Source organism: Neolamprologus multifasciatus, chromosome 6 (assembly GCF_963576455.1).
Source record: "Neolamprologus multifasciatus chromosome 6, fNeoMul1.2, whole genome shotgun sequence".
Classification (NCBI taxonomy): Eukaryota; Metazoa; Chordata; class Actinopteri; order Cichliformes; family Cichlidae; genus Neolamprologus; species Neolamprologus multifasciatus.
In genome coordinates, this window is record NC_140444.1 from 26,941,698 (window position 1) to 26,966,887 (window position 25,190).

A 25,190-nucleotide genomic window follows, 5' to 3' on the forward strand; every position below is an offset into this window, starting at 1 on the left:
AGAGTCACCTTAAAGCGTCTCTTCATGCTTGTTTCCCAATATTGCTGCAGCAGTGTGTTAGACCTGTGTTTGTCTCCACCTACAGTTCACCCAGAGAACTGCAGCCAGACTGATGTAACCATCTCTCAACGTTTTAGGGTGCAAAAACGAGCAAACATCACGTTCTCTTGTACACTGGTCCAAAATATTGTACAATTTATTATTTAAAAGATAGATCTGTTTATTAAAAGGCTTTGAAGCCTGATAGAGATCTGAAACATTTTTGTTTTGAATTGAAGGAAAGGCTTTTTAAATGAATACCATAGAGACTACAGCTCCTCCCACTTGGTTGGAAGACTTTATGCCCTTTAAGGCAGTAGTGCTGGGCGTACAATTTCAGCTTTGCAAGACACCTTTTGTGTTATAGAGTTATAAATGACTGATTTTGTGGTCAAAAAAAAAAAAAAAAAAAGTGAAAATCCCTGTGCCTTTTTTTCTCTAAACAAACATCAACAACTGCTGAGTTACTGTAGCTGTACTCATACAGTTTATGTACTCTGCCTTAGTGCACCATGTGTAGGGATAAACCTAATAATGAATTTCATTATTGATTGATCTAATTAATATTCTATTTTTTACCATCTGATCATCAAAAGTCCTCAAAGCCCACTCAAAGCCTACAGTGAGTCGTTTTGTGAGACTAATAATGGACTATGAGAAGCCCTCTCGAAAAAACATGGTGAGAGCAGAAACAAGTTTTTAGAATTTTTTGGTCAAAGATCAACCAAAACTTTCATCAGAAAGGTTGATTTTTAGTTAACTGATTAATCACCTCTGGTCAGTTTGAGACTTTTAACAGGAACTTTTATGCACTAAGTGACTGTCAGCTACTCTCTTATTTGCAGGCCACAGCACATTTGATATTTACACCAGATGCAACCCCAAAACGATGTGCATCTCCTTGTGGAATCACGCCATGGATCTTTTGCTTGGCAGGCTAACGTGTAAGCCTGAAATTTTAAAAAAAGAATAAAAGTACCAACAAAAATTTTCACAAAAATCCACAACTGATTCAGCTATTGCAAATCTGCCCAATTTTTTCCAAAATGCACCACATTTTTACCTTTCATTAAGCAGATAAAACACAGGTAACACACTCCATCTGCTCGGGAATATTACGATTAGACTACTGAGCGCTCCAAAACAACTTCAGCATGAGCGTTGAAAGTGTGCCGTTACCTATGACTTCAGCTTTTAGGCCAACACTCAGGTCCTGAGGCAAAAATGAAATTTAAACATCTGCTTTTTCCTGAACATCACATGTGATATGAAGAAAAGCTCCAAAAATCAGACACAAAACCACGCTGCGCTGCAAGAGCCGTTTGAGCTTCTGCAATGCTTGTGTGGGCGGTGAGGTGCAGCTAATTTTACCCAAACATCATTTTTGGTCACATAGCATCTTTAATACCACCATTATAATAATTAGGATATCAAAAGTATCGAGTATACATACATAATTTGCATTGCGGTACACAAATCTGAGCTGATTTATGTGTTAATATCTTTCATTTGTTGTTCTCAGGATCAACTTTTATTATCTTGACATTGTGCTGATACATTAAATCGTCCTGAAGAACTATTTCAGGAAGGAGAACATTTAATTGGACATGTATTGTTAAGCAATATAAAAAGTTGTTTTTTTCCTTGATATTTCCAAATGTAACTTGAATCCTATAGTCTACTACTTTCCAATACCAATAGTCAAGAATCTTGATATAAGCCAAACTAGAGTCCATGTCACCAAAATCAAAGTACTTCAGGTAGGTTCCTTCACCTACAGTTGTCTGGATATTCTGTAGTTTTTCTTCTGTTTTTTGCAGTTAAGTTCTTGAAGCTGTGGGAACAGTCTATTGAAGCCATGCCTGTTTTTATAACAGTCCCAGTAAATGGATTCTCAGGAGTCTGAAGATGTACGCGTGTGAGTGTTTATGTGTGTGTATTGGTTGAGGAAAGCGTGGGTGGAAAAAACTGGTGAAGCACCCCACTCTTTCCTCTCTCCTCCACCACCGTTATGGTCTCAGTCTGTGCTGCCTGTCAGACGCTGGTGATGGAGGCCAGGCAGTTCGATGACTTCTGGAGTTTCTCAGGCTGTGTGGTGGGGGGCTCTGGGATGGTGCGAAAGCTGAATGGCAGTCCGATACTACTGGTGCCAATGTGGCCGGGGCTCAGCGCTGGATTTTGCCGTCTATTGCTTTCCACTATGCTGGATGTGTTGGATGCAAGGCTTTCACGTGTCCTGCACGACAAAGACAACATGACATGCAGTTTTTTTGTTACGAAAATTGAGGTTGATTAAAAAAAAAAACATATTGGAAACCCACTGAAATACTTTTGATACCATTTTAAAGCAGACTTCGAATGCTGAGGGGAAAAAAGATGATAGGTTATTGGCAAAATTATCATGCTATTAAACAAAAAGGTAATGTGAATCAAGTGTTAACAATTAGATCTGCCACATGTCGATTATGCTAATTACTTTCTTGTATCTTTAAGCCTAATGTTAAGTTCCAAAATACAAGATATTTATTAGTTTATAAATAAATATTAGTTTTTGTATCAACGCTATATACACAGCAAAATTAAAATATGTATTACAGTGGCTATTCCATTTTACACATGATCATCAGTGTGTGAAAACATCTACCATCAAGGCTATATTCTCTTTTACCAACTAGAGACATTTACAAAATGCGAAGTAGTACTGTAAACGCAAGTGAGTTTGAAAAGCAAAGATTTATAATAGTAAGGCAGGTTTAATGGCAGATGTTCTATTTTACCAAGTGTAGCATCCAACATTTTTTGGAGCTTGCCCAGCATCGATTGCATTAGGTTTGAATTTTTACTTTTTGATAATATTAAATGAGAGCATGCATGCCTTCTAGAAGCTTCTGGAAGATATACACCCCTGTACTGTCTGTCAGTTTATCCAGAACTGGTTCACACATGATTCTCACACATTAAACTGGCTTCATATTTCACTCAAAGAAACAGAAATGGCTTGTAAAACAGATGCTTGCAACCAATAAAATATGGAGTTGGAATAGCTTTGTATGATGCCTTTATGTACCGCTGTTTACTTTTGGGTAAGTTAAGTTTGTTACAGTTAAAACCAGTGTTGGTCAAGTTACTTGAAAATAGTAATTGTTACTAATTACTGACGATTTCTCCAAAATAAGTAATCCAGTTATTTTACTGATTATTTATTTTCAAATGTAACTAGTTACACAACCTGAATAGGTAATAAAGCAATAGACCTTTCAGCCCAGAAAATTAAATCAAATGAAAAAGTCTATTTTTAAAACTTGTTTTATTATTTTTAATCTTTTAACTTTATGCACATTGCACCAAGCAAAAATGAAATTATAAGCAACATTCTCTGACTGGAAGAAATTTGTTTAACATTTAAACCTATTTTCTGTATATTCCAGCATATAAAATAAAAGATTTTTTTATGTTTGCACTCACTCTTTCAGATAGATTCAATAAAAAACACAGCAGAAAATAAATAAAATCAAAGATTCAGCAGCACTGAAGTCCTGTCACTCTTAAGTCTATTTTCACCTGTTAAGCACGAGTGGTGCAGGCGGAGGTTTGCCCGTTGCCACAGCGGTCATGTCAGCGGAAGGATCCGGGGGTTTCTCTGTGAATTTCACATTCCCGTGGCAGCGTGCTAGGTACTTACTCAGATTTGAAGTTTAAGTTTTCGCTGTAGAAAGACGTTTTCTTTCCACGCAGTTTACAGCGGACGCTAATGTTTTTGTCGCTTCTTATGGAATCAAACTCGAAAGTAATGTAAGTACTTCCAAGCTTTAAATGCTGCATGGCCGTACTCTCTCCCGCCCTCCATGTTATCCAATGTTGATCTGCACACGTCTGTTGCTGCCACGGACGTCGCACACGCTTACACCATTGACACGAAACACTCTCACAAACAAAATCACGGTTTAGTAACGCAGAAACGCAACATGGCTATGGGAAAGTAGCAGTAATCAAACGACTTTTTTTGCAAAATTAATCTCTTACTTTACTCGTTACTTGAAAAAAGTAATCAGATTACAGCAACGCCCATCTCTGGTTACATGATGGACAAAAGTATTGGGATACGCTGTTTAATCTTTGAATTCAAGTGTTTTTAGTCCCATTGGGCGACCGTGGCTCAGGGGGTTGGGAAGCATATCTGTAACCAGAAGGTCGCCGGTTTGATCCCCGGGCTCTCTGTCCTGGTCGTTGTGTCCTTGGGCAAGACACTTTACCCTACTGGTGTTGCCCAAAGACGCGATATGGCAGCCTCACTTCTGTCAGTCTGCCCCAGGTCAGCTGTGGCTACAACCGTAGCTTGCCTCCACCAGTGTGTGAATGTGAGAGTGAATGGATAGTGGCATTGTAAAGCACTTTGGGTGCCTTGAAAAGCGCTATATAAATGCAATCCATGATTATTATTGCTACATGTGCATAAAATCAAGCACCTAGCCATGCAGTCTGACTTTACAAACATTTCTGAAAGAAAGGCTTGTTCTTTCAGAAATGTTTCTCAGTGAGTTTGAGCGTGGTACTGTAATGGGATGCTATGCTGCATCAAGTCAGTTTGTGGAGTTTCCGCCCTCCCAGACATTCTGCAATCAGATGTAAGTGCCAATATTGGAAAGTGGAAGCGTTTAGGAACTAAAGCAACTTCGCTATAAAGAACCAAATCAGTAGCGCTTAAATGTTGCCAATACTCAGTTGACTGAATAGCTGCAGAGCTCCAAACCTCCTCTGGCATTAACATCAGCGCAAAAAATGTACACCAGGAGCTTTGCAAAATGCACTATGTAGACGGCTCAGTGCTTTTGTCCATATAGTATATTATACAGTCCTTTTTAGATTACCTTCTCCGAAAAAGTAATGACCGCTGCAAACAAGGCTGTAGCTTCCAGGTTTGAACAATAAAGCCAAAGCAGAGCTTAACCCTGCATTCTGTCTGAAGGCCAGCAGAGGGCTGTGGTGTCAAAAAGACTGGTGCTGTAGAAGTCTGATTGTATGGGCTTGATCACTCATTTTGGGTTATACTGAATTTAAAAAAAAGAAAAAATAAGGTATATTTCCTGCTATAAATCCTGATCATCTGTGGTAAGATTTCCCATGGTATGAAACCACACAGTCATTAGCTAATAAATTGTCAATCACAAGGCATAAATCAATGAGTGTGCAGTTTCACAGTCAGACCCGCTCATCCTCTTCACATTTGTTTTTGTCTTTTCCAACCATGCCAGATGCCGACAGTGACATCACAGTAGTTACGCCCATCTAAGCTCATATTGTGTATGATGACACAACCCTCTTACAACTCAGTGTCATCCACCGAGTACGTGTGTGTTTAAACTGAAAACTGTGCAGATCCTGTAAGACCAAAAAATAGAAGTTTGATAGGCAGAGACTGGTTTATTGCTCACCATCAAGAATCTGATGTTAATGCGTGCCATTTTGCACACTTTCATCTATTTATTGAAAAGAATAACTGTGAGGATGTTCACACCCTATTTACACATGCACAAACCTCATTGTTGCTTTAAACAAAGTAGTCAGCAGCTAAATAAGCACATCGGTGGATGAGCACAAACCAGCATCTTTAATGGATGGACTCTGACATACATACAGAACCTTTACAGCACTATTGCCAAAGCTGAAAGCTCATATTTCTTCAGCCTAGTGATAAGCAAACAGTGTAACACGACACTGATATGAGTAGTCTCAGATGAGTTGATTGTTAGCCAGCTACAGTGAATAGATTCATAACCAGGAAGGTTGACGACGGGATAAAATATCAATTATAATTAAGTATTCTTTGGTCTTGGAGCCTTCACATTGACCCATGACATCTTTCACTAAGGTCTGGGTGCAAGAAGCTTTATTTATTTCAACAAACCACACATAACCACGACATCTGTTTTAGAGGAAATATTCAGGCCCTCATGTGCTCTACCTCAGCATCCTAACCGCACTCTAAGTGGCACTTTTATGTCATACGCAGTTTACTTTAGCACATACCTGGGGGAGTTGAATCCACTGTCCACCGTGACACTGCTGCTGTCCATGCTGTCCAAACGGGCAGAGTGGGCTGACTTCTGACTGCTGCTATTCTCTGTCTCCTTGGGGCTGAGTAAAGTCAGATTGGTCTCCAGTTTTCGCTGCAGATCGTGGTCCTTCTCCCGTTCCAGGAGCCACTGCATGGTTCCCTCCCCACCACCACCACTGCCTCCACCATTACCACCCCCTTCCCCGTGGTCTTTGTTGTCCTCTGCCGAAGCCAACTCTTTGTGCGAGTCCTCCTCTGGCTCTTCCTCGTCGTCGGATACATTATAATAGTCAAAGGAGGCGGAGGGGACTGTTGGCTCTAAGCAGCCCTGTAAAACTGCAGGTGACGCTGAGGAAGTCGCTGAATTGGAAGGCTGCTGGGGCTCAGGATTGTCTAGGGCCTCTGTTGATTTGGCATGTGAGGCTTTCCGCAATGTGCCAGACTTGGTGTAGCTGCTGTCCACGTAGCCGCTGGACAAGGCATTGTGTGGAGGTTTGAACAAAGTGTCCTTGCTGAAGATTTCTTTCCTCTTGATCACCATACCACCTCCTCCCCCTCCGGGATCGACATTGTGTTGGTGTGGCGTCAAACGGGCATTTTGCGCCGGCTCCGGCGTCTGGCTTGGCGTCAGTCGCGTTGAGCCGTTCTGTCCTTTTGCTGCCGACAAGTCCTCTTTGTACTCCATCGTGTGAGGAGAGGTGAGGTGAGGCGTTTGGCGGTCAGCCGGAGAGCCCTTTCGGAGTCCCCCTGATGAGGTTAATGTGTCATATTCTGATTTTGCCTGAGGCGAAGGGGCAGTTAAGATTGTTTCATTTGACGTATTGCACTGGAAGTACTCATCTGTTGAGGGCTTAGAAGAAAGTCCCATTAGCTCATTGTACGTTGGCAGGCTGTCTCTGCTTTTGTTCCTCTCCATTGTACTCCGGATCCTTGACTCATCCAAACTCCCTTTCCCCAAATCAGGCACATTGAAATCAGAGTGGAACTTAGCAGCAGAGAACATGATCCTTGAGTAATGGGAGGACTTCTGCGTGGCCCGCAGGGTGCCATCATCAGTGTAGTAATGACTACGCTCCTCCAGACTTGGTTCAAAGTCTTCTGGTGCACCCAGTGACGGGCCTTTTAGAGAGTTGTCCATGGACCGAGATCGTTCTTTCGCCTGATCTGACCTCTCGTGACGAGACTTCCTGTCCTGATTGTGACTGTGACTCCTTTGCACTCTGGACTGGCATGTTCCACGTGAAGGCTCGGGGAAGGGCATCTCTGTCCGTCTCTTAGCTAGCTCCCCAGACACATCCCACTCAGGGGTAACAGGGCAGTATGACTCAGTGATGTTGGGGTTGCTGTGGACCAGGTATGTCGCTCCGCCACTTCGCCTGCGCTCCAAGGTGTACATAGCCTCTCGGGGTGAGCGAACTAACGAGTGGCTAAAGAAACGGTAATCCCTTTCCATGAACACAAGATCCCAGTTTGAACCCTCAGATGGGTCTCCCCTGGAGGTCCGCGGTTTGCTATGAGAGCGGGACTTACCATGTGGAGCCCTCCGGTGGCCTCTGCCCCTCCTGCTGCGTGCGCTGTGCTGGGCTGAAGACCCCGCTTTGTTCTTCTGTGTGCGCTCTTCCTCTAACCTCTTCATCACAGCCGTGTGCCTCGCAACATTCTCCACCGTTAGGTCGGGGTTGATTCTGCGAATGATCTCCATCTCCACTTCGCGGGGGATGGGTGTGGTTGGCACATCCTCGTCACGAAGCGGCCACTCCTCCGGAGGGAACTGGGCTGAGAAGGTTGCCAGCTGCCTCATTTTGTCCTTCTTAAAACTCAGCCTGAAGAGCCTGAGTCCGAACCTTTTGGATTGCTTCTCGCCGCTTCCGCCACCACCACCACTTCCTTCTTTCTTTTTGGTCAGAGTGTCAGTTTTATAGGGGAAAGAAGTGATGCTTTTGCCCTTATCAGCTGGATCTTGAGACGGCGATTGCTGGGCAGGGGGAGAGGTGGGAGCCGGGGGATGGGGGTACGATGGCGGCTCACCTCGGTGCTCCTTGGCTGACGCACTCGGCGGAGGATCCCCGCCGCTGTGATCCTTGGGTGGCTTACTTTGATAGGAATCTCCCCTGTGCTCCTTTGGTGACTTGCTCGGGAGTGCAGGGGGGTGATGTTTGGACGGGTCTTCGCGATAGGAACTGTACGAATCATTGTTATTCTTGCGAGGAGGCCTCTCCCTCAGACAGCCAGGCGTGGATGGTGTGGCATTGCCAGACTGAGGTGTAGCACAATGCTGAGGTTGTTGCTGTGGCTGTTGTTGTTGTTGTTGTTGTTGCTGCTGCTGTTGTTGCTGCTGCTGCTGCTGCTGTGGACGCTCTTGCAGTCGATCATCCAGGTGATACCACTTGTTGTTTGTTCTGATGAGAGAAGGAGTGATAAAGTAGGTCTGGGGAGTGACAATGAAGTAGCCCTCTGGAGTTGGGTAGATCTTCCTCTCTCGCACCAGCATGTTTAGGGTATGTCGCAAAACCTCTGAGCTGGGTGTAGGCACACCTGCAGAAAACAGATGAAAAATTATTTGAGTCACAGCTTTATTTTAATACAGGCATGTAGGTAACATTTGTTGCAGGCAAAGAAAGTGGAATGTAAAAAACCTAGAGACTAAGACTTAGAAAGAAGTGGAAAAGGGGATGATATCAGCAATGTCTTGAATTTTTTTAACTTTTTTTAAAACTTTTATTTAACACGTGTTGCATTGCCTCACCTTTTCATGACACGCTGCTCAAAGTGAATTTCCCTCTTTATATGCAAAAAGTTACCCAATTGAACAGTCTTAACCAAGGGATTTTTTTTGTAATCAACTCCAGGCTATTAAATACCCTGTCTTAAAGGACAATGTGGTAGTAGTCTCTCTTTTTACTCATATGCCATCTTTAGTGTGCTTCTTATGTTTGGTGAATGTAGTCCAGGATTTTTTTGGATTCTGATTTGTTGATGGTGCACCACAGGTGAAAGTTTACCACAAAAACAGATCCAGTATTTTAATTTTAAATGTAATCTATTTAATTCCCTGGTAATCACAAATAAATTTGTGTTTTCTAGGTTAAACATGACCATGCCGTGAGAATGAAGGGGTTTTCACTTTAAATAAAAAGAGTGTTTTACAGCTAATTGGTGTTTAGCTTGCATTTCCCATTCTTGCTGTTCAGAAACTTGAGGCATGTTTTGCAGTATGTTTTTTTTCATACAGTACATGGTTTCAATGGATGACAGGTCTGAGCCAACATGCAGGCCAAGTCAGGCCATGTTGTTGTAATACGTACAGAATGTTCTTTGGTATTATCTTACTGAAATAAGCAAAGCCCTCCATTAGAAGCCATCTGGATAGCAGCACATGCTGCCCCCAAAACCTGGAAATGTTGTTCAGGTTTTAATGTTGCCTTCACAAATGTGCAAATTATTGTTGCCATGTGTGCCAGTGTCTCCATACAGACTCCAGATAAACTGTGAGAATTACTAGTCTGGATTCAATGCACGTTTAGTTTCCAAAAAGATTTGTTTTTTGGGCTATTCCATTCAATTCTTAATTTAAAAAACAAACAAACAAAACACCACCTGATCAGCACAGATTTACCCTAATTTAAATGGGAAAGGTACACACTTAATGGGGATTAAAATTTCAGAGCCCTAATGTAGTTAATTCCCTAAAAGAATAAACAATATTTATTTTATTTTATTTTAGATGTTTGTCCAGTTTTGGGTTTTTTTGAGAGACCTTTTGAAAATTCCATTAACTACAAAACTGCTTGATCTACGTCCTTCAAATGTTTAAAGTTAAATATCTGGTAATATGGCTCTGAATATGATCGATGTCTGATGTCGCTAATAATTAGGATGACAGCATATTTGGAGACCTGCACAATCCACAATTTTGCAGGAAAGGAGCAATATTTTGTTTAAACCTTATTAAACGCAAGGCACATTATATTCTTTAACCCTTTAAAACCGGTCGGAGTGGGCACGCTCTGTTCTGCATAACTATTTTTAAATCCCGGTAGCATTGCAACCACGTAAGCTAGTGCAATAATTTTTTTTGCATATGAAACCGGAGGAGTTGTACTTACATCTAATGCCATCAGCTTGTCCTAGGTCACAGTTTCCTTCCACATAAAGCTTTGCAAAAACTGCATAAAAAGCGCTTGCAGGAACAAAAACATAATATTCCAGAAACACGCTTTGCCGATCCAATCAGCTGTTTGTAACATTTCCTACGTTGGAATAGACGTCAGCGCGAACTTTCGCATGTCCGCCATGACCTGCCTGAAACCAGAAGTGACGCCATTTTCGCGGAAATGTAGTTTTTTACCATCAGGGCCTCGTGAGCCTTTACTGGTGTTTTTAAAAGTTATGTTTGACTTTATGACTTTCTGTGTCGTTTCTGGGATGCTTAGGACTCATATTGCACTGCTGGAAATAGTTTATTTTGATCCATATGCTGCTTTTTCTGCAAATTTGCATTATAATATTTATTTTCGTTTTTCCTGCAGTATATAAAAATTGGTGTATTTCAAAAATAAAACTATGAAGACACTCAAAATAAATGTCCTGTGGTGGGAAACTATTTTGTGCAACTTTTTTGTATTTACAGTTTTGAGGGATAAGCCTCTTAAATTTCTCTAACTAGAAATATATGTTAAAAAAACAAAAACGATTTTCAATTTTTTTGTAGTTTATTGCACTTTTTTGCAATTTATGTAATTACTATGCACTTAATGCATACATATTATTAAAATTTGGGTTATAATGGTTGTATTGATGTATAGCAACTTGAAATGCTCCCAAAAATGGCTCCACAGCATGTAAAAATATAATATAAGCTCTGGCGGACTTGGTTCTACGGTAGGTCTTAAAGGGTTAAAACAGTCCAAAACAGGTGAATAGTTCCAACTTAAATATGGGAAAAATTCATTTTCATCAACCTTTAGTCTCATATCCTCCAGATATGAACACCTTTTTCAGAAAGAGTAAGTTTCTGTTAATATCACATCCACATGCATCAAGTGATTGGGATAATCACTCACATCTTATATCACCTTGTAAAATATAAGCATTGTGTGACATTTTCAGGCAAATCTGACATATTCAGCTGGGCGGCATGTGATGATCTGACATGGACTGACCCTTTAATAAATACCCAGTTATCATCAAAAGCTGTTCACTTCACTCATAACCTTTATATAGACATTAATATAATGCATTGACATTATATCAGTTATAGTTTTTAACACAGAATTGATGCAACTATTTATTTTAACTGCTTTACAGCAAGGAAACATATGCAAGTATATCTGTGAATGACAACAGGCAACACAATGATCACAGTTTGAGACCTCTACCACATGCAGAGCTATTGTGAGGAAACGGCTGGATATAGCTAAATTTAAAACTCACATATGCAAACTGATATTACTGATTTAATGTCTTTTCTTTTTTGTTTTGAATTTGTACTTGTTCAATAAACACTCTAGTTTCATAAAATTGAATTCTCTTGCACGAGTTTTACAATGTTAAATATGAAAATAAGATGCTGCTAGGGCCATAATGTTTCGGAAAATCATATGTTTGTTGTCAATTTTTCTTCTGTACACCACAATAGTGGATTCCAAATCATATAATCAGGATGTTATCAAAGTGCAGGCTTTGAGCTTAAAATTTTTAACTGTTCAAGATTTATAGCCATTTTTATACACAGTTTCCCATTTTCAGAGGATTTAAACGTAACAGGACAAACTGACTGGCCAATACTGTTCAAACTGTGTATTAATTATATTGAATAAATCCAAATGGAGGATGATTTTGTGTTAAACTGATCATATTTATACGAAAACTGATCCACTTTATTTCAATACTGTATGGAGGCAATTACAGAGTTGTGTCAGTCTTAGAACCTGTTGGTGTCTCAGGAGATACAGATAAATATTAACTGTAAAAACATGCAAGTGATATTCGTCAGTAGTAAATATAGTAGAATATTGATTCTAGATAGAAGTCCAGCTATTAATGTTAAAAATGATTGTATTTGTAAAGCTAAAAACTGGGGAAACAGTCCACAAATACAGAACCATCATTCAGTGTCACATATATCTATATTTACTGTATTTTAATATATTTTAGACTTGGGTCATCATTTAAGTGCAAAGATGGATTTTATATTTTCCGTCAGGTTTTCAGCTAGCTCACAGAAAATGTCAGAAAACAAAAGAAAGCCCGCCGAAAAGCAGAAAAGCAACAGGTTGTCTTAGTTAAAATAAAGTAAAGGCAGGAACCAAAATTTGTGAAAAACTGAAATGAGATAATTTTCTAAATGCTTTCCAGTTCAGTGTCTAATGATAAACAAATCAACACAAAGTGTCTGGAGTTTGATGAGAAGCCATTCAGTGATATCAGCCACTCGTGAGATATTGCAAGAAGGAACTGTACATCAGCATGTTTAAGTTGCTCTTTGAACAAAGCATCTGCATTTGACGTGCATAAAATGTGAAACATAAAGAGCATGACTCTTCTGCTTGAAGAATTTAGTTAAATGTAAAACATCTAAATACAAAAAACCAAGATATGACAAATAAATGGTAAATAAATAACATGCATATCTGATAAATTAATTAAAAAATCTAGATTTTTAGGCTTTGATTTTTAACATTTTTTCTACAATTTTTCCTTCATGTTTGAGTGCAGTACCATGTTAAGACGCAGGTGCGAGGGCATACCTGGGAAGCTGGCAGTGAGGTGCTCCACCAGTGCCTCCTGGTTGACAGGCTTGTGGGCAGAGTTCATAGCAGAGATGGCCAAGCACAAGATCTCTCCCAGCGGGATGAACTGTGACTGGCTGATAGGTGACATACTGATCGGAGACACGTCACCTGCAGGAGGAGGAGGAGGAGGAGGAGGCAAAAGCACAACTGTTAGATCATGAATGAACAGCAGGCGCAGCGTGTGAAGCTATGATGTAATGGTCAAACAGCAGCAGTGTGTATGCCGCCTGCCTGTAACGGCTCCACCCCTCCTCTCTGCTTCCTCAGCCTCTTGCTCCTCCCGTTTCTCGTAGCTTAGCAAAGCGAGGCAGCTGCTGCTGCGGCGACCGGAGTATGAGATCACCTCAATCTCCACAGCGCAGCTATCTGATTAACATCGTTTTACGAACAGAAACGGGAGCTTGGACAATCAGCATATCGGAAATTTAAATGAAAAGCTATTTTAGAAGACCTACCCCAGATAAATTCTCCATAAGCTAGCTTTGCCGTCAGCTGTAGTGAGTAGTGAAATCATCTTTACAACCAGGCGCCCGAGCTTCAAGCCCTTTAAAGAGCAAACACTGGTTCTGCTGAAAGGTTGCAAAGCGACACACTGAATCCACTGCTGCGGCATCTGCTGTAGTGACCCTGTCCTCTGACCTACATCAGGTGATTGACAATCATATGACAAGGTGCAGAAACTGCATCATCAGAGCTTTTATATTTAATCTTTCATTAAGCATTGTGCTTCCTCATCTTCAGCAACTTGAAAACAGATCTGGTGCTGCCCATGGTTCCTCTGCCTAGGCTGAAATGTGTGCAGAGCTCTGCCTCCTCAGCCTGCTCAGCTGAATGGTCAGTTAAGCAACACAATGACGTTATCTCTACTCAGTATCACAGTCCCTATTAAGCTTTATGTGGCTGTACAAGGCTTTACGTGTATTCTAGTAAACATAAGAAAAGCCACGTATGCTCAAGATTGGCACAAAAGTAAATCCCCTCCTAGTTTGCTTTTATAATGTCTTATAGCAAAGAAGCAAAAAAAAAAAAAAAAAAAAACAGAAAGAGAAAGAGAACAGAGAAACAAGCTAATGTTTGTAACAGAAGTAATGAAAGGATCGGTAATTGCTTCCCTGATACTGGGATAGCCACAAGCCTTTACATAATCTTATCTAACACAAAATAAAAATCTGCCACAGAATGCACAACTCGTTCTTGTACTGAGACTATTCAGACACACCGTAAAAATCTACTAAAACACTGCAATATTAATTCAGAATATGAAATTAACCCTCAATGAAAAACAAGAAGCCCTAAACCTTAAGAAAGAAAGCAGGACTCACTAAAGTGCAAATAAAGTCATTGATTCTATGATAACACCCTGGAAAACTCAAAAGAAAAAAAGAAAAAAGGGAGCTGTTAACACCTCCTACTTCAGAGCGACTAAAGTTTACTGACTGAGCAGTCGTGAGTAGAGAGGGTGGAGCTTCTGAGAGTGGGAGGGTCTGACTCACCTGGCGCACGATAACTTGGCGGGGATGGAGAGAAATGAGGGGGAGGAGGCGGAGGAAGATGCTGCTTCTGCACACGGATGTCTTTCTCACTACGAGAGAGGTTGTGCTCCAGCGGGCGTTCGGCGAGCTCCGAGCTGGGCCAGGCCCGCCGCAGATTGCTGCTGCGGTTCTTCTTCATCGTGACCCCCTTTTTTTTAAATCTTTTTTTTTTTTCTTTTTTTAAACCAGGTGGTCTTCACCCCCCTTGGGCTTCTCGGGATAAGGTTGGAGGGAGGGGGGTGGGATGGGGGGGGAGGGATGGGGGGGAGGGAAGGAGGGAGAAGGGGAAAGGGGGAAGGGGGGTGTGTGCAGGGGGAGGTCGACAAACCTCGGGCTCAGTGCCTCCCCCGCATTAGTAAGAACGTCCCGCTAGAGCGATCACACACCAGACATGGCAGGAACCAGTGTGCTCCTTCACACACATACACATGTCTCATTTACATCCACGAGCAAGCTACAAACGACCGTGTTCGCACTGTGGGTGGTTGTCATCGGCTGCTGGGCTCTCCCAGGCTGATCTGGATTGATGGCAGTGGCAGCAGAGGTGCAGGTGACTGCGCGAGGCATCACCCTTTCATCGACATCAGTCCCAGCCACCATTCGTAGCATCCCCATTTGCATGCGTAGGGAGGCACATTACGTAGCCACTCTGATGTGGGAGGAGGGAGCAGGAGAGAGGTGGGGGGGCAGGGGTAGAGATGAGGGAAATGGGGCATTGGAAAGAAGGAGGACGGTGAGGGAAGATTTCAGCGGAGGTTTTTGGGATCTGCTTGTTCCTTTCGAGTAGAAGGTAGCAGGGGGAGAGAGGCAGGGGACGGATGGATGGTCAAAGATTCAAAGCTTAAGAGAGGCCCAGTCTTCGACAATAGCTCAATTCACCACAGGAGTGCTCGGCCGATCCCCGTAAAACAAAAGAGCCCGCTTCAAAAAACACAGAAATAAAAGCTCCATTCACCCTAATGGGCAGTGAAACCTCAATAGTATGCCAAGCAGCGGAGACGCCACGTTCACCTCCATCTTTATCCGATCAAGCACAAGACCCCATCGTCCTTTCGACAACAGCACACCAGCAGAGGGTGGGGAGAAAAAAATGGAGAGCATAGAAATAAATAAATAAATTCAAGAATAGATATCCACCATATCCCGCAATCCGACGGAAGAAGCTCCTGAGCTGATCGCCGTAGCATCCATTCATTAACGGGGGGGATGCAAACTCCAGTCAACGGCAAATCTCTTTCAACGCTAATGCTGCAGCTGCTCCCAGCACCTCCAGGAAGGGTGTGTGAGTATGTGTGTGTGTGTGAGAGAGTGTGTGAGTGTGTGTGTGTGTATGTGTGTGTGAGAGAGAGTGTATGCGCGCATCCGCCTGCTGCGCGCGATTCTGCGTGAGCATGCATGCGTCTGTGTCTGGGTGATTGAGGCTGAGGGGAGGGGAGAGGAGAGGATGCAAGAGAGAGCAAGAGAGAGAGAGAGAGGGGACGTAGAGAAGGCAGAAAGGAGAGCAAATATTAACAGCTCAAAAAATAGATACAAGAAAAAAATAAATAAATGTCAGCATCCAGATGATAGCCAGGGGAACTGCAAAAACTCTCAGTCTCTACATCCTCCCTTCCTACTCTTGTTCTCCAACCCTCTCAGTATTACTGGCTGTACTCTTGAAGGATGAGGGGCCCCTTAAACAATCAGCCTCCCTCTTTTTTTCTTTTTTTCGTCTCTCAGCTGACTGTGAAGCCACAACCTAGTGTGGAAGTCATTTTAAACCTGCTGATTTGTGTCTTTCTCATCAGCGCTTTCCACCAGTTGATTCAGTAACTTAACTGTGTGTAGCACCGAAAACCCCCAAAAGCATCACCCTAATAACGTCCAAAAGCGACAGCTCCTCCGCTCGAAGCCGGCTCGTGCTGACTCACATGCGTGGAGTGTGAATGGATGGTTGAGGTGGGGGGATAGAATAAGGAGCAAAAAAGTGTGAGGGCAGGATGGGGTGCAGGCAGAGGGGTGGACGGTGTCACAACCAATCTGCTCCAGTTCACTGATACCAAAAAGAAAGAGGAGAGCAAAGGAGGGGTGGTGAGGAGGAGGAGGAGGAGGGAGAGCGACACCACCATGCCAGCCATTTTATTTCTCGGTAGTGCTGCAACAGCCTTTGTTGCCATGACGACGCAAGCCGATGATCTCATAGCTGTTACCTTTGAGTGCTGTTCTCTTAAAGAGCCAGCGACTCAAAATAGAAAGCAGACAGGCTCCACACACACGCACGCACAAGGACTGCCTGTTCTACGGACACACGATGCTCCTGCAGTGATGCTGATAAATGGAGATCCTTCAACTTTGTCTATAAGACACAGGTACATATACTGAGAAAAAAACATGCATCATGAGCTGTTTTCACAAATGTCTCCTGAAATTGGTGACTTGGACCCGAGAGAATGATTAAAGTTTTCCTTTATTAATACAGAACACCAAAGTAGGTAGTGTGCATCAGCTGCTGTCCTTATCAGACATGACATGGACTTTGTCGTAAGTGAGCTGTTTGCCTTTAAGCTTGCATCTCCTGTAGGTAATTATAGAAAGGTTTGAGGCTGGAGCACGCATGAGAAAGTTCACATAAATTTGTGAATCTACTGTTTTATTGATTATTTCAATACTTGTAAGATATCCTCAGGAAATGTAAAGATGAGACTACTAAGACAAAGTTAGCACAAACTAAGACACTTGACTGGCCAGTCAACTGAAAATGAATTGGTAAAAGCCCAACAAGGGAAAGGTTGAAAAATACCAGAGCTATAAACTCTATGCGCAGCACATTAGTCTCATGTTCCATAGTGGAACTATGCATGTCATAAGGAAAAAGACCCAACCATGAGGCAAGAAACTGTCAAATTACAATTTGAGCACAGATTTTTATCTGAGTAAAAATCTGTGCTCAATCGCTAAGAAGCAGGTTGACGAGCAGAAGTCGACAAGTTGTGATCACCTTAGAGCACTAAGAGGGCAGTAATAGATCTTCGAAAGTTTTTGTGAAGAACAATATGCTTTGAAGACTTTTAGTGGCAATTTAATCTTAATTAAGAGTCAGTACTTATGAAGACCATTCCTCATCATAACGTTGACTTATCATAATTCTTTGACTTCTGGGACACATCCTGACTGATGGTGACCCATTCCTGATCACAGTTTGTTGCCTTCTGCTAGTTCACCTACTTTTTAAAGATAGACTACATATTTTCACCAAGCGTAATGCAAAGCATTGGAGGCAATGGTTTAAAGCTGCGGTCCCCAACCCCCGGGCCTCAGACCGGTACCGGTCCATGAGTCGTTTGGTACCGGGCCACGAGAGTTGAGGCTCAGGTGTGAAATGTATGGTTTTCCTGGTTTTTATCGGTTTTCAGCGTTATTTTGTTATCGTTTTTATCGTTAACTCGGTTTTCACGTGTGTTATGAATAAATCTTCTTTTTTTCGGTACCGGTACTAGTTTTATTTTGTTGTATTTATCCGCGACACCTTAAAGGCCGGTCCATGAAAATATTGTCGGGCATAAACCGGTCCGTGGCGCAAAAAAGGTTGGGGACCGCTGGTTTAAAGCACATCGCCACTGGATTGTAGAGCAGTGGAGACATCTTCTCTGCAGTGAAAAATCACACTGAGGCAATCCAATGGATGAGTCTGGGTTTGGGAATGGTATTTGTCTGACTGTACTGTGACAAGTGTAAATTCTGGTGGATTATGATGTGGGGTTATTCTTCAAGAGTTCTTCTTAGTTCCAGTGAAAGGAACTCTTAATGCTTCATGTGGTAAGAGTTTGGTGATGATCCCTTCCTGTTCTAACATGACTGAGCACCAGTGTGCAAAGCATGGTCCATAAAGACATGGATGAGAGAGTTTGGTGAGGAAGAACTTGACTGGCCTCAACCTGACAGAATACCTTTGGGATGAATTAGAGAGGAGACTATGAGCCAGTCCTTCTTGTCCGGCATCAGCGTCTGACCTCACAAATGCTCTTCTAGAAGAATGATCAAAAATTCCCATAAACACACTCTTATGTCTTTTGGAAAACTGTTCCAGAACAGTTGAAGCTGTTATAGCTGCAAAAGGTTGGGCATACATCATTAACTGCTATAGATTAAGAATGGGATCACACACAAGTTTATATGTGTGTGAAGGCAGATAAGCGAATACTTTTGGCGATATGGTGCATCTACGCTATCATCACGCATGCTGCCAACTAATTTTTGTACTTTAAACGCATTTGTTTATAGATCATCTCAAGCCTGATGTGGTGAAGATGGGAAAGAAAGGTAGTAAGGAAAACTGGATGTCTTGGTCAAATTTTAAACCACTATCAGCTGCCTTTTTAATTTTTTTGTACTTGGTTGTATATAAATTCAAATCTACTACTTTTAAATTTTGCTACTAGTTGGTCATTAACAAAAATATTGCAAAAAAAAAAAAAAATAGTCACCTGATAATAAAAAAAAAAACCAAAGGGACACTGCACCAAACACCATAGCATTAGTCCACCATACTGGACTAAACTGGTCGACTGACTAACAGTGATGCTCCTGGAGAGATTCCACTCAACACACACTCACATCCAACTTCCTCACAAACAGAAACAGAAGCATTTTTCCCAGCGGTCTGCCCTCCTGCGGCACATTCATAGCGTTACATGTTTCTGTTCCCTCAAACACTCGAATTAAGACACTAATATTTTGTTTGTTTTTTTTTGACACAACAGCTACCACAACACATCCTGATCTGACATTAAGATATATAGCATCGCATCTCTCCGCTGCGTCAAACATTTCCCTCAATTCTCTCCCAAAACCCTCCCTTTCCTTCCAGTGGAGAGCTGTGCTGTGGCTGGGAATGCAGCGGAGTAGAATTTTTTTTGTGGAACAAATACTCGACTTTTCCTTCCTAAGGGGTACACCCCGTCCCCTGTCTATTGTTTGTAGGCTGCTAAAGGATACAAAGTCCCTCTGTTAATCAGACTGAGTCGCCTATTAAAAAACACTTTGTTTCCACATAGCTGAAAATCCACAACTTTTCTCTAAATATATTAATCCGGCTGCTATTTGGCTCACAGCCCCAATCAAACATTCTCAGACTGTTTGGTTGATAATCTGGACTATGTGCAAGTGCAGTCCTTTTTTTAAATTCACTGCATAGTTTAAGTCCTGAAGCTTTTTTTCTGAAGGATTTTCTTTCCATAGCAATGCTAATGAAATATCATATCAGTGTGTGTGTGTATGCATTACCCCCCAACACTTACCTCTAGTTAATGAGTACCCTATGGTGGAAATTTGTCTGATCTTTGTTAGAACTTGTCTACCAAAAAGTAACATCCTGACACCACAGCTGGGAAAATGAGTCAGTGAAACTTACAGCTCACTTTTGAAAATCAGATGATTTCATTGAGATATTACAATTATAGTTCATTTTGTTACTTCACAAAGAAGTAAAGAAACACATATTGAGTGTTTCAATCTGGAAAAAATAAACTGAAATCAGGCGAAAAGAGGCAAAATGGTTCAAGTTCAACATAACACCACAAAACCAGAGACTGAATAGGTTTCCCAGTAATGTGGTGGTAAGTGCAAAAACACAACCCCTTAAACTGTACTACAACAGAACAACAAAAACAGCTTTTAACTAACTGATGATTTCTAAATGATGTCAGTCTGTCTTTTTTGGGGTTCAGTTTTAAAAAATATGTATCCTACACAAAGCTTACATACATGAGAAAGTCATTTGCATCTGGATTCACAGCATACAAAGCCAGCTGGTTCAGGATTTATAACGTCTGGTGAGTTATTAGCTATAAGACAAACATTCCAGAGCTTATCTGTGTTTGCTTCACCGGTATCAATCAAGCTATGCCACCTTTTCTCACAGAACAACACAATCCCAATCTATCACATCTTTTGTAACAGAACTGGTAGCTTTTCAGCTCAGCAGAGCTGATTTCAAGCAGCTCAAAGACAGAGTTAAGATAACACTCACCGTAAAGTCACTCAAGACAAAAAGAATTATTTATTTTATTAAATTTAACAGTGAAGAGTTTGGTTTGATGGTCTGTGTTTCTACAACTGTTTAAACAGCAAGATGAAGTGAATAACCCTGAAAGTCTACCTGGAAAATATCTGCTGAGCTATTTGATGATATGAAGAACCCAATCCAGAGATTCACCTAAGAAAAAGGTCTATCAACAATTTACAAAATTTCATTTCAACATAACATAACACTGCTTCAGCAATAACACTCCAGATTTGTCAGCTATTAATCTCCTATTCCACCGCATCCCAGATTAGGTCTTTTGGATTGAGAGATGGTGACTCTGGAGGCCATTTGTGTACAATATACTCACTGCAATGTTCAAGAATCAGCTGAGATGAACAGAGCTTTGTAACATGGTGTGTTATTCTGCTAGAAGCCGCCATTATAAGATAGGTACACTGTGCTAATAAAGGGATGGACATGGTGAGTACTCAGGTAACAGGTATGTTGTGGCATTTAAACAATGTTTAGTTGGTGCTGAAGGAACAAAAGTGTGCCAAGAAAATTTTCTGTGCATCGTTACACCACCAGCAGCCTGAACCGTTTATACCAGGAAGGATGGATCTGTGCTTTCTTGTTGTTTGCACTAAATTCTGACCCCCATCAGACCAGCCTCAGCTTCCTGTCCTTAGCTTACAGGACCAGCAGCTGGTGTGTAGCTCATCTGCTTTGATGAATATGCTTGTCTACATAGCTTGGTTGTAACAAGCATGAGTTACTGTTGCCTTCATATCAGCTCTGGCCATTCTCGTCTGACCTTTGGCATCAACAAGGAATTTCTATCCAGAGATGTGCTGCTCACTGGATATTTTCTTTTTTTCCAGACCATTCTCTATAAACTCAAGACATGGTTGTGGGGGGAAATCCCAGAATATCAACAGTTAATGAAACAGTCAGACCAGTCCGTCTGGAACCAAAAACCTCGGTTTGAACCTCAGGTCGTCGTCTTGTTGACGTGTCTACATGCCTAAATGAATTGAGCTGCAGCCATGTGATTGATTGAGTAGGTACTCATATTAACAAGCAGTGAAAGTGTGGTAGGTGAGTGTGTGAAGTCAATTTAATGTTGTAATGGCAAACATACCACTGTGCAGTCAAACGGATCTCAACTTTAAGGCAATCAATTTAAGTTTTTAAAGAAAAGGGTGGAGTGCCCACTCCAGGTCGGGGATGATTTCCTGCCCCAAGTGGATGAGTTCAAGTATCTCGGGGTCTTGTTCGCGAGTGATGGGAGAAGGGAGCCGGAGATCGACAGACGGATTGGTGCTGCGGCTGCAGTGATGCGGAAGCTGCACCGGTCCATCGTGGTGAAGAGAGAGCTGAGTGTAAAAGCGAAGCTCTCAATTTACCGATCGATCTACGTCCCTACCCTCACCTATGGCCATGAGCTGTGGGTAGTGACCAAAAGAACAAGATCGCGAATACAAGCGGCGGAAATGAGCTTCCTCCGAAGAGGTTCAGCCATCTGGGAGGGGCTCAGAGTAGAGCCGCTGCTCCTCCACATCGAAAGGAGACAGCAAGGTGGTTTGGGCATCTGACAAGGATGCCTCCTGGGCGCCTCCTGGGTGAGGTGTTCCAGGCATGTCCCACCGGGAGGAGGTCCCGGGGCAGACCCAGGACACGCTGGAGAGATTATATCTCTCGGCTGGCCTGGGAACGCCTTGGTGTTCCCCCGGATAAGCTAGAGGACTTTATTCTCAAATGACCACTAATGTTGTCAGAATTATCAAAGTTATTAACTGTCATGGCTGCAATCATTTGAATCACAATAATTTCCTCCACATTTAGGTTTTTAGGATCCACATCCACGGCAAACAATCCTGGAAACCATGCTTTTGCTCATATTCTTCAAATTGCAGACTCTTGATATCAGCCTATGCAGTAAAAGACAAGTACTACAACTTTTAGTCTTCACTTCTTTCACACACCCAACCCTGCTGACTTTTCTGTTTGCATTTGCCCTGCTGCAGGTTGATGCTGCTCACCGATAAAACAAGATGATTCAAACCCTGGCTCTATTGTGAAACAAACATAAATAAGATGATCTCTGACAAGCTGCACGCCTCTCTGTCTCATTTGAACACACACGTATGCACACACAGAGCAAACCCAGTATGATGAACTCTCAGTATGATGGTGCAGTGGTTAGACAACACTTCAAGTCGTCCCAACCTGTCTCAGCACATATATGAGTTATGGCCTTGTCAGAAGAATCGGAATCGGAGTGTGGGAATGCTGAACTGGAGTCAAACTGGGCTCCAATCCTGTCTGTGCTATCTGGATGAGTAAGCCTCATGACATGAAGCAGCTGAGGTTAAAAGGTGATATGATGCCTACACTCCCTTTTTTTCACTGAGACTCGCCAGTCGAAACGTTACTCACAGACTCACATTATTCAATTATTCAACTGCAGGAGAACATATTTGAGCTCTCACCTCTAAAAATGCCAATCAGTAGTTTCTGCCAGCTCGTAAAAAAAGAGGTGTGGACGTCAGCGTGAAAAACAAAAACACAGAAGAGCTCTGAAGAGTCAGAAAAGACGAGAAGATCTGCTGATGAGAACGGATTCACACGACACACCAAAAAGGGAGTTTATAAAGTGGACAGCGTTTTAATAGAGCGATCGAGCTTTCAATTCAATTCAGTCTTATTTATATAGCACCAAATCACAACACTAGTTGCCTCAAGGCGTTTTATATTGTAAGGTAAAGACCAACAATCACACAAAGAAAACAGAGAAACCCCAACAATCATATGAACCTATATGAGCAAGCGCTTTGACGACAGTGGGAAGGAAAAACTCCCTTTTAACAGGAAGAAACCTCCGACAGAACCAGGCTCAGGGAGGGGTGACCATTGTTTTGCCACAAATAATTGGGGTTAGGAGAGGAAGACAGGACAAAGCCAGGCTGTGGAAGAGAGCCAGAGATAACTAGTAATTATAGTAGTCATTACTAGATAATTAGTAATTATAATGTTTTTTTGTTTTTAATGAAGTTGATAATTCTTTTAATGAGTGCTTTGAATGCAATATGAAACTATAATAAAAAACATATGTACGGCTTAATGTTGTTGTTGTTTGCACCTGAACTTCATGGGTCAGAATTTAATCATCACAAATGTTTTAGAAGAATAGTTTCAGTTAGTTCAAAGGCCTAGTCTGAAGTCTAGCACTAGAAAGTGAACATGGGGAACATTTTTGTTTCTTCTTCTTCCTTCAGCTATTATTATAAAGACATCTGAGCAAGTTCTTTTCACTCTGATGAATAACACACATTGTTAACTTTGAGATAAGATTTGTCTATTTTACTGCTGAATACTGTCTCCAACTATGAATAGGGTAATTTAAACTTCTAAAGGACTCAGTACTTTGTTTCTATAACCCAAACAACCCATATTAGAACACATCCATCTGGGAAGGCAAGAAAACCCTGAGGCTACATTTAACTTTCTATGATGTTTTGTAGTTGTTATCACGCATGTCTAGACAATTTACCCACCTATGTATTTGATGTCAAAGCCCTCGGGAGATTGCAAGGTCCGTCTCGTCCATCCGTTCCTGAGGACCTGAAGGTGCACCTCTTTCCCTTGGATCAGCAGCACATGCTCATCTATCCAGCCCAGGAAGAAGATCTCTGTCAGCGCGTGTGTCAGCGCCTTGTTCCAGAAATGCTGCATGTTGACGGCTTTGAAATTAGCGAAGACCTCATAGCCAGAGTGATGCTTTAAGTTTACTGAGAGCAAGGCCGGTGAGTCCTCTCCATCTCCTCTGCAAAGGCGCGACAACACCAGCGCCAGGGAGTGCGGAGCGATCTGGAGGAATTTGTCCATAGTCGCTCCGGTCAAAATTTGGGACTCAAACGGAAACTACAGTCTGTTCCTTGCACGGCATGGTTCGGACAGTGCAGGTCTCCATCGCGGTTCTATCTCCAAACTGAGAGTTTTTGTTTGTTTGGGCATTTTCAAGAAACAGATTCCTCTGAAAGCTCCAGACTTCCCAGAAAAAAGAGTTTTAAATGTTTCAAACACAGGTGCTCCATGTAAAACCAGGGAAATCAGCAACCTGATACCCGTCCCCTGCAGCCACCTCTCCCAAACTGTCAAAGACGTTTAGGTCCTACTTTCAGCGACAAAAAAGGCGAGCACTTGTGATGCGTTCAAGCACTCCCTGTAAACTACCACATTTCACTTTAGACGGTCAAAATCCACGTTTTTGATATAAATCCCTATCTGGTCTAATCCTTACTTAACCGTCTAAGACAATTTAATGTCACCAGTGTCTTAAAACACCAATGGAGCACTCTAATATGAGAAAAAACAAATGCAAAAGGAATTTCAATTCAAGCTTTCGCGATGCTTGAATGGAAAGCAAATGTGTAGCAGCCGGCTTTACACAACCAAAGTGAGACAGCTATAATAAAAAAATTAAAATTAGCCAATACTTAAAGTAATAATAACGAAAAGTAATGATTTCGGTATTTGCCACATTTGTAAACACAAGAATCAAGTTCAGTTTCTTTCATTTCTATTTTAAATACCCAGATATAACTAGTAAAAACTAAAACTAGTAATAAAGTTTTTAAACTTTGTGTGTGTGTGTGTTAAAAAAACTAAAAAAGGGTTTTAAACACACACACACACACACACACACACACACACACACAGGAGCCTAAATGAAAGTTAATTTAATTTTTTTTTAAAATCTAATT

At 41.8% G+C, this 25,190-nt stretch overlaps 1 protein-coding gene across 3 annotated transcripts; it reads right to left on the reverse strand.

Moving 5' to 3' along the window:
• Positions 1 to 1,420: 1,420 nt before the first annotated feature.
• Positions 1,421 to 24,591, reverse strand: stox2a (storkhead box 2a). 3 transcript variants are annotated; one of them, XM_085163261.1, is made up of 4 exons: positions 23,982 to 24,591; positions 12,844 to 12,996; positions 6,067 to 8,629; positions 1,421 to 2,275 (listed from the first exon to the last, which is right to left on the reverse strand). In XM_085163261.1, exons 1-4 carry the CDS (start codon positions 24,310 to 24,312, stop codon positions 2,074 to 2,076), a joined length of 3,249 nt encoding a protein of 1,082 aa, XP_085019387.1. In that variant the 5' UTR covers positions 24,313 to 24,591; the 3' UTR covers positions 1,421 to 2,073. The 3 variants fall into 3 exon arrangements, with proteins under 3 accessions (XP_085019387.1, XP_085019388.1, XP_085019389.1); XM_085163262.1 differs by lacking the exon at positions 23,982 to 24,591 and adding an exon at positions 14,382 to 17,017; XM_085163263.1 differs by lacking the exon at positions 23,982 to 24,591 and adding an exon at positions 15,558 to 17,015.
• Positions 24,592 to 25,190: the final 599 nt, after the last annotated feature.